Source organism: Sinocyclocheilus anshuiensis, unplaced genomic scaffold, assembly GCF_001515605.1.
Source record: "Sinocyclocheilus anshuiensis isolate Anshui unplaced genomic scaffold, SAMN03320099.WGS_v1.1 scaffold870, whole genome shotgun sequence".
NCBI classification, from domain to species: Eukaryota; Metazoa; Chordata; class Actinopteri; order Cypriniformes; family Cyprinidae; genus Sinocyclocheilus; species Sinocyclocheilus anshuiensis.
In genome coordinates this window covers 1,858,424-1,867,612 of record NW_015540842.1, presented here as the reverse complement: position 1 = coordinate 1,867,612, position 9,189 = coordinate 1,858,424, and the positions used below count along the sequence as shown (strand labels likewise).

The 9,189-nt window shown below is 37.3% G+C and overlaps 1 protein-coding gene across 1 annotated transcript in view; it reads right to left on the bottom strand.

Annotated features, from left to right (window-relative positions):
* Window positions 1–636: 636 nt before the first annotated feature.
* plod2 (procollagen-lysine, 2-oxoglutarate 5-dioxygenase 2) overlaps window positions 637–9,189 on the bottom strand; it is a 49,807-nt gene continuing 41,254 nt past the window's right edge. Inside the window, exons 15-20 of the mRNA XM_016484885.1 lie at window positions 7,904–8,017; window positions 7,575–7,640; window positions 4,204–4,308; window positions 3,572–3,718; window positions 2,110–2,235; window positions 637–2,018 (exon numbers count right to left, since the gene is read on the bottom strand). Of these exons, the coding sequence (XP_016340371.1) occupies window positions 1,863–2,018; window positions 2,110–2,235; window positions 3,572–3,718; window positions 4,204–4,308; window positions 7,575–7,640; window positions 7,904–8,017 (714 nt within the window). The 3' untranslated portion in view covers window positions 637–1,862. The remainder of the gene's footprint in view (window positions 2,019–2,109; window positions 2,236–3,571; window positions 3,719–4,203; window positions 4,309–7,574; window positions 7,641–7,903; window positions 8,018–9,189) is intronic.

Genomic DNA, 9,189 nt, shown 5'->3' with positions numbered 1-9,189 from the left:
TTTGATAAGATATCCTCAGCAAACCTGTATGTTTATTAGCCTTGCGAGTTTCCTGTGCCGCTGCCCTGCATCAATGTCATCTTTCAGAGCCGTGTGCAGGGGCTCCCCCGTACATTCCTTTAATTGTTACGGTAAAATTCCAACATCTCATCAATCTCACTTAAAGACGGGTTCAAGTATGTGTCACTGACCATATATCATAGATTGTGTAAATCTGCTTCTTGTTTACATGTTCTCTCTGTCAACACTTTAAATTCTAATCTGTGCTGATTGATTTTAAGGAGACTTGCATGGTTTGACAGAACAAGTGTCATGTGATGGGCATGTTAGTGCTCACACATGTACTATATTACATTAGTATGGCAATCGGAATGTGAATGTTTCAAGGCATGTCATATTTGCTTAAGTGTAAAAAGGAAATGTTGATTTTTCTAAAGCTGCACTGTATTTTTACGTTTAGCAATTAACTTATTGGACGGTTCCCAATCTTGACCTGGCTTGATCATATTTTTGTTTTATTAAAAAAAAAAAAAAAAGCAAAATGCATTTGTTACCTGAATATAGACAGCCATTTCTCTTTAAAAACATATTTTATTATTTCAGCAATTTCAAAATAAGTTAAGAGACTGACCTGGCTGAAACATTTGTAAGGAACAAGAGAATGTAAAACATTTGACATCTCCGAGACATTTTCAGTTCAGAAAATAAGGCATTATTACATTGTATTTTACAGTAAAAACACCTTCAGAAAAACTTTGTCCACAAAAAAAAAAACACTACTAGGATTCATTTTAAATCCTGCCGTTTCTTGTTGTGCAAACATACAACATTATACTTACTTTGTTGACAGCATATTCATAGTTTCTTATCATAATTAGGATTCATGTCTTTTAAAAACATGGTCAGCTGTGACACGGAGGAACCACTGAAGTCATGTGTTATATCATTGACACCAACAACTCTCCAATTTGTAGAAATCTAGATATTTTACAGTATTTGAGCTCCTCTTCCTTTTTACCAATCTTCTTTGTGTTTATGAGCTTAGAGCATCTGAGTGCACATTGGGTTGGGGGTTTATCAGTTAGAGAATCCCAACAGAAACTTGAGTTTTTAGACATTTAATGTGCGGAAGAATAGCCCAAAAGATGGCCATAAAGCTATACTTTATAGGGTTTATAAGGGTAACAGGCTTGCACAATTTTGCATCATTCTCTGCAGTAACATAAGAATGATTAAAATCATTCTTTGCAACAATAAAGTGCAATTACACAAATAATGTGCATCTTTGCTCTTAATTTTGTTGCAATGGCACTAAAATATTTCTGTATTTATTGGAATGTTAAAATATAAGAAAAATGTGGCATCCATTTTATTCCAATGAGAATCACTTAAATGCATATCATATCAAAATTACAATTTCCAAACTAGTAAACAGGATTTTTTTTTTTTTTCTAGCAGGACTTGAAGGCAGCTATTATGAATGAGTGCTGATGCTAAACGCCCTGAACCAAAGTTGTTTAAATGAAGAGTTACTAACTTCACCTGCTTTCTTTTTTGCCCAAATAGAAACATCATGGTCAAATCTCTCATATAATTTTGAGTAATGAAACAAGGTTTATATGTATGAAATTCTGCCTGCGTGTGTGTGTTTTGTGTGAATGCATCCATAGATTTTACTAAACTTCTGTTGAACAGCATTTTCTCTCGACAGTAGTAAATGTTTCAAAAGACAGCAAATACAAACAGACACACAACACATAATCCAATAATAAATCAGTAAACACAGACAAACAGCTGACACTACACAAACATATCAAGGCTAGTAAATTCCTAGTGTAGAACTACTAGAACTATATGTGAGTCTAAGGATCTACGAAGGACACTGCTATGTAGCGTGTACCGTTGGTGGTAGGTAGTCCTTCATGAAGGTGGGTGAGTCTACCTGGATGCATGAAGCCCCATCCTTTTCTAGGAGACTCTATGGAACAGTTATATCTGTGAAATCGACAGCCTCCACCCTGAAATAGAAGAAAATTAGTTAACTACATGTGATTCTGCAATGCGTTTAAAACCTGTTTTAGGAAACGTAAGGCCAGTGTATCAACTTGCCTGGAAATCTAAGCCCTTGCTGTTGAGGGCAATATTAATGGTGAATGTTGAGGAATCATGATGTGGTCTTAGATAGGCTTGTCTGTTTGGAGTGTACTTCACCACAAAGTTCATAATCGCATAACCCTGAAAGAAAAACAAATGGGAGACACAATCAAATCCCAATTCTCAAATGTATCTGATAGATTGATTACAGTTTTTTTTTTTTTTTTTTTTTTTTCCATTTAAACTTTTTCTTCTGTGGAACAAACAATTGGTGAAGGATCTTCAAGTAGGTCTTTTCCAAACTGCGACAGATTATACTTAAAGTTTTGTTCCTCATAATATTGTGTGGCTTTGGTAGATTTGAAATGGTACAGTATGGACTAAACTGAGTATATGGTACTTTTAATTAACAGACTTGGTCACTTTGTACTGCCATTGTACGGAAGAGAGCTTGGTGAACGTTCTACAGTAAATTCTACTTCTGATTTCTACTGAAAACATAAGTGTATGGATTTGGAAAGAGTGAGTGAATAATGCCATATATTTAATTTTTGGGTCTACTATCCCTTTAATGGATGACCCTCAAAGAACTCATGGTGCTAACCAGAGTTCACATTCCATGAGTCAAATCAACCAGAGAACTAACAGTGCTTATCCAGTTAACAGTGGACAGAGCCCTCCTAAAAGAACAGTGCAAGAGAGAAAGTTGAAAATTACAGAGAAAAAGATGACTTGACTCATTCCATGAGTCATGTCAACCAAAAACCAAACAAAGCTCATCTAGCAAGCTGTATTTTGGTTGGCTGCTGTAATAAACCTTCAGAAATCATGCAGATGTGTAATGTACTAAAAACATCCCGGTGGCTGACAAAATACAAAATTAGTTTAAATTGGGCAAATTGAAAAAAATTAATAAAATAAATGCCCTACTTAGCAGCTCAGTGATTCAGTCATTGCATTTGAGTGTGTGAAGCCATGAGTCAAATCAACAAGACTTAATGGATGAACTTAAAGAAGCCAATCAAGACCATGTCTGGGTCATATTTCACCCCACAAAGTGAAAAAAAGAAGAAATAAAAAGTTTACAAATATTTTCCAATGAAAAGAAAAATCTGAAAAAAGTAAACTTACATTTACTATGATTCATGATAGTGGATAATGATTCTGTGATTCTCAAACTGGGTTGATATTGAAAACACTGAAATGCAAATCATAATTACATAATCAAATAAATTTACCCAAACTCAAAGGATTCAAAGGCTTCTTTTGATCTTAATGATTATAATGACCCTAAATCTTAAAATATTCTAAATTGGGGGTGAAATATAACCATGTTCTTTACAGGCTTCCTGGGATTCATCCTAGCAAACATTACATGGTGAAATGCTTCATAAAAAGATAAGGTTGAGGTAGACGAGAGACATTCTGATATAACAGCTCATTATGACTCTATCCAGACCCATACAGACTGGCTCACCTTGGTGTAATAGCCAGAGAAGACCTTGAGAGTGACAGGGGAGATGAATTCTCTGATAAAGTGCAGCCATTCCTTATCAAAATCGATCTGTTTCATATGAATGTCATCTGTCGGGACACTCTCGTAGCCTCCAGTGATGCGCTTGTCCTGCAAAGAGAAAACACAATGACTGGGCAATCAGTCAATGATAAAAACCTTAAATGTTATCAGCAATTGTGCTACAGTGTAAAGTCTACTAAAAAGTAATTTCCACTGGAAAAATATAATATAATATGTAATTGACTAAATATTTACACATTTTTGTCTATTGAGAATAAAAATCAATTACACTTTATTTTAAGGTGTCCTTGTTACAGTGTAATTATACATTTAACTACTGAGTAATATTAATTAACTACATGTGCTTACTATGGTTATGTTTAGGATTAGGGTTTGGCTTAGGTAATTATGCATCATTAATTGTTATTATAATAGTAATTACATGTAACGTGTAACAAAGACACCTTCAAATAAAGTGTTACCTAAAAATCTGTTTCTGTTTTGTATTTACACATTTTTAAAGTCTTTTTCATTCATGGCCGATCCCCGTACAAAGTGTGCAGACTGTTTTAAGGCTGGCAGTTTTATCTGACCTTGTATTTTCCACCAGACCATGAACCATGATTTTCCATCTCATTCACCAGCTCATCACAGGCTTTCTCCGAGACCACAGGGAACCAGAAAACATCTGGGCATGGCTGCAGAAATATAAATAGGTGCTTAGTATCATCAGGTCAACTTTTGCCCTAAACTCTGCGGATCCGGATACGGGTCCAAAATCACATTAAAAATGTTTATGCTTCATTTACATAGCCTTCCTTATATGGTATCAGCCCATATATGGGTTCATTTGAAAGCTTGGAGTGTCTTCTTTACAAAGAATACCATTCCTTTTGGTTTTTATATTCATAAAGCAGTAAAATTAAGCTTAGAAATGTATTCGTCCCACACACAAATTTACGCCTAACCATTGCGAATAATCTTTACGAAGAATATGTATTTTATATATTTTTCACAAAAAAGTCAAGTCATATATCACAAGAAAGCTCTCATTCTCAGGAATTTGACGATGTAGATTATTTAATTGTGTGACAATCACAGATCGAATTATCTTCAATAGAATCGCGATGTACAATTTGGTCACCTCTGAGCGAATTTACATTTATACTCGTAGCACTGCTTCAGTCAGCCGCAAACAGCCACAAATATCTATATACTCTATATTATCTTTTAGATTAGGATCTCTTCTTTCAAACAAGACCATTTTTACGTTTCTGCGTGCTTCCATCTGTGAGATATATAGCGTTTTGTCCAGGTTGCGCAATAGACGCACTTCTGTCAAAGACGCGCTCTACATATCATAAGCGCGCACAGCCAGCGCGTCTGATGTTATAGAGATCTGTGTTCGGTTGTGGACTGTGTAATATTTGAAAAATATATAATGTTATTTATAAAGAATTACACTCATATTTTGTAGTTCAAAGGGTTTTCTTTACAATGAAACCATTTTTTTTTCATTTCCTCCATTGTATGTGTGTAGGGTAAACATTTGAATTTGAGTGTCAAATTTAGGCGAAAATACCAAAAACCGCCCTGAGCATAAGTGGTTTTAACACCCAGCACAAGTTTGGCTCTTCCAGCATAACACACTTTCACACTAAATAATCCCAACTCATACAAACATCAATGGGAGTGTCATGCAAAGAACAAATGCTTTTCTTTTCAAAGGTGACATCATGGAAAACGATAGTTTCCTTTACTTCCTCATACAGTATTCATCTGACAATCATAACAGAAGTCATTTGCATACAAAAGTCTATAAGGTACAGTAGCAAAAACAGCCAATGTAGGGATCAGAGAGATAATGAATAATGGTCTATACTGTTATATAAAACTAATTTCATTAAACTTCATTAACATTATAAGTGTACTTAGTTAATGATGATACCTCCAGATCATCTGTCCTAGCTCTGTTGCACTAGTTTGTGTCTTTTGAGACTGAATCAACAGATCATCCAATCAACCTTCTCAAAACTGGAAACATTGGAAATCGTTGGTTTGAATCCTGCCTCCCATGTAGATTCTTTAGGGCAGGGATCTCCAACTCCTGGAGAGCTACCTTCCTGGTTGATTGGAAGATCTGTGTATTTACAGTCTCAAAAAAGGCAAACTAGACTTTAGAGAATGGGATCGTCAACCCTGCTCCTGGAGCGCTACCGTCCTGCAGACTTCAGTTTCAGCCCTGCTCCAAAACCCAGCCTGAAATTATCAACTAAACCCAAACATCTTGATTAGCTCATTCAGGTGTGTTTGATTGGGTAGGACCTTAAATCTGCAGGATGGTAGCTCTCTAGGAGCAGGGTTGGAGACCGCTGCTTTACGGTATCATGGAGGAGAACTGTATTTAAGTTACATCAAGAAACCACAGTGGTGATTCAATGATCAGTGCTTTGCCTCTTCTTTTTCTCAATATACACAACATTTCTTGGACCCATCATGGACCCATGGATTTTCCTTCCACTTCTTTACCAACAACACATAGTACTTCAATGCTCTTCTGGCTGAACTTCCATCAAGCACAATCAAACCTCTACAAATGATTCAGAATGCAGTGGCACGACTGGTCTTCACAGAGCCCAAAAGAGCCCATGTTACACCTCTCTTTATCTCCTACAACTGGCTACCGGTTGCGGCTCGCATCAAGTTCAAGACATTGATGCTTGCATATAGAACAGCCACAGGCTCAGCACCCGCCTACTTCCACTCACTATTACGAATCTACATCCCCTCCAGAAGTCTGAGATCCACTAGTGAGTAACGCCTCGTGTTACCATCACAGAGAAGCTCAAAATCACTTTCCAGAACATTCTCGTTTACCATTCCTGGCTTGTGGAATGATCTTTCCACCCCTATCCGGAATGCTGAATCCCTCACAATTTTCAAGCGACAGCTGAAAACTCATCTCTTTCGATGCTACTTGACTTCATCCTAAATAAAACAAATTAAAAATTGTCTTTCTCTTTATTTATTCCTTCCCTTTCTAGCTTGTACTTATTTGAACAAATGCCTGAAACTTGGTATTACAAGCACTTCCTGTGCCTGTCTGCCTCTTTAAGAAGAACCACTTTATGTATTACCCAATTGTAAGTTGCTTTGGACAAAAGTGTCTGCAAAATGACTAAATGTAAATGTAAATATAGTTCTACTTTTCTTTCTTTCCTTGGGCTGCCCGAATCACAGTTTGCCTGGTAGACATCTTGGCCTGGTTAAAAGAACATCAACTCTCACCTCAACCATAGCAAAGATAGAGGTCCTTTTCTTCTAGCAAGCCCATAATTCAGCAACATCATTCAGCAAGGCCCATCAATGAACATAGCATCCAGATCAGGCAAGAAGTTGAAGGTTTCAACTTTCAGCTTGAATGTTTAATGACCATTTCAGCTTCGCATACCATTGCGAAGGCTGCCCAGTCATGTAGATTCGCACTGTACTTTATCCAAAAGATCAGGTTCTGCCTGGTTCCTATCTGAGTACTCTGTACAACACTTTGTCCAGTCATCTCTAGACTATGGAATACTGCAATGCTCATCAAACTTCTGCTTTTTTTTTCAAAAATATGGTTGTTCGCTTGGTCTTCAATCAGACCAGGAGTATAGAACAACCAATGGTTCTGCATTTGCACCCTCCTACCCGCATCCACTTTTGCAAATCTATCTTTATCCCACAAGTCTGGAGTGCGCTTCCCAAAACCATCGTTAACTAACTATAATCGTTAGTTCCATTGAACTATATTGGTAATGATGGAACTTGCGACCATAGTTGCTTTTGGGAAACGCACCCCTGGTTGGTAAGTGAGTGAACCTTTCCGGAATATTAACTTTCACTAAATCTCCATGGTGGAATGATCGTTCTTACTCTACCCGAACGGCATCTGCTAATTAAATAAATGTGAATGTTTGTTCACCTGCTCCAAGAGGTTGTCAGTGAAAATTCGGGTGTAGTTGGGATGGATGTATTTCTCTCTCCAGTCCTGTGAAAAAGAAAGAGGATTAGTACTTTTGACTGACCTGCATTGCAAACAGTGATTAGCTCCCTGCATGCATCCGGCAGGCGGACTAAAACCTATATGGAGGTCAACACAGATGTATTGTATGTTTACCCTGTCAGCACTCCACATCATTATTGATGACAAACGTTGCACTAAATGAACACTTGTGGATCCTGTTGTTTATGTATTGTACCAGACACTTTGTACACAGGAAACATTTGATCACAAATCATCTAGTCACTCACCAGTGGGTTTTCAAATATTTGCCAAAGGTCATTGTTATAATGAGATGTGTTATAGTTGGCAGTCGAAATAAGCCTTCCAAACTCATGACGATTTGTAACATACATGAAAACTCCCTGTGGCGGACAAAGAAAAGGTAATTAGATACTACAAATGATATAATGCTTTTGCTTATAATGTCTATAATGCAAAAAGTTGAATGAAAATTAAACAATGAGGAATAAACAAAACACATCATGCAAATAATTTAAAGTCAATGATGAAAACAAATCACAAATTATCAGCATCATTTGTGATAATGAGTAATCAATAACAATCGAGGACAGATGTTGGGAAGGGCTGTGAGAGAGACTGGAATGGGAACATAGGGAAGTGCTGAGAAAAGTGCAACTTCAGGAATCAAAATTCCTGTTTACTATACTAGAAGCAGGGACAAGGGTTCTTGCACCTAAGTGTGTGAAGATCCAGACTTACTCTCAGTCTAGGCTTTACCAAAACATGTCTTGCACCAGTCTCAAACATATTAGTCTAATTGTTAATTCCAATGCAAACATACAAATGTAATGTAACCGGAATGAGCTTGCTATGCCTTTAAGGGGTAGGTGACGCGATAGGACAGGTGATGTTTAAAGTCTCGCGGGCTTCAATGAAATGGCGTTTGTTCTCGTTCTCCGCTCGATGAACGAGTGTGTGTGTGGTTTGCTCTCCTGTATTGGCACGTTGGAAGAACTGCTCGTGTGTGTGATTGCTGCTCTTGACAATTTAGTTATTATTTCCGTGCTGATGACCTGTTCATCCGAAAATGCGGTGTGCGTGCAACTCCACGGGGTTTCAGCTACCTAATGTTCGCTCTTGTGTTCATACTCGGCTTTTGTCTTTTTTTTTCTTTTTTCTTTTTTGCTTTGCTGTGTATGATTATTGTATTATGGAGGAACAACTCAAAGTTTTGGCCAAATTGGTACAACAATTGCAGGGGGAATAACCAGCAACTAAGAGAATAACTCTTTAGGAGGACTGTTAATGTTGGTGGTGATGAGGCACAAGCTGCTAGCCCCAGGCGTGATGTTGATGGCCATTTGTTAATACAGCTGCATCTGAACGTTATGTTTATGTTCCACGTGAAAGAAAATGCCCCAGGTTCTCTGGGAAAAGGGCTATTGACTTGTTGACAATAGAAGATTGGGTTGAAGGACGTAGGTCTTTGATAGTTCGTCCAGTCCTAGTGGCTGAGAAAACTTTGTTTGTCTATGATCTTTTAGATGGAGAAGCTGAGGCTGAAGTAAAGTTT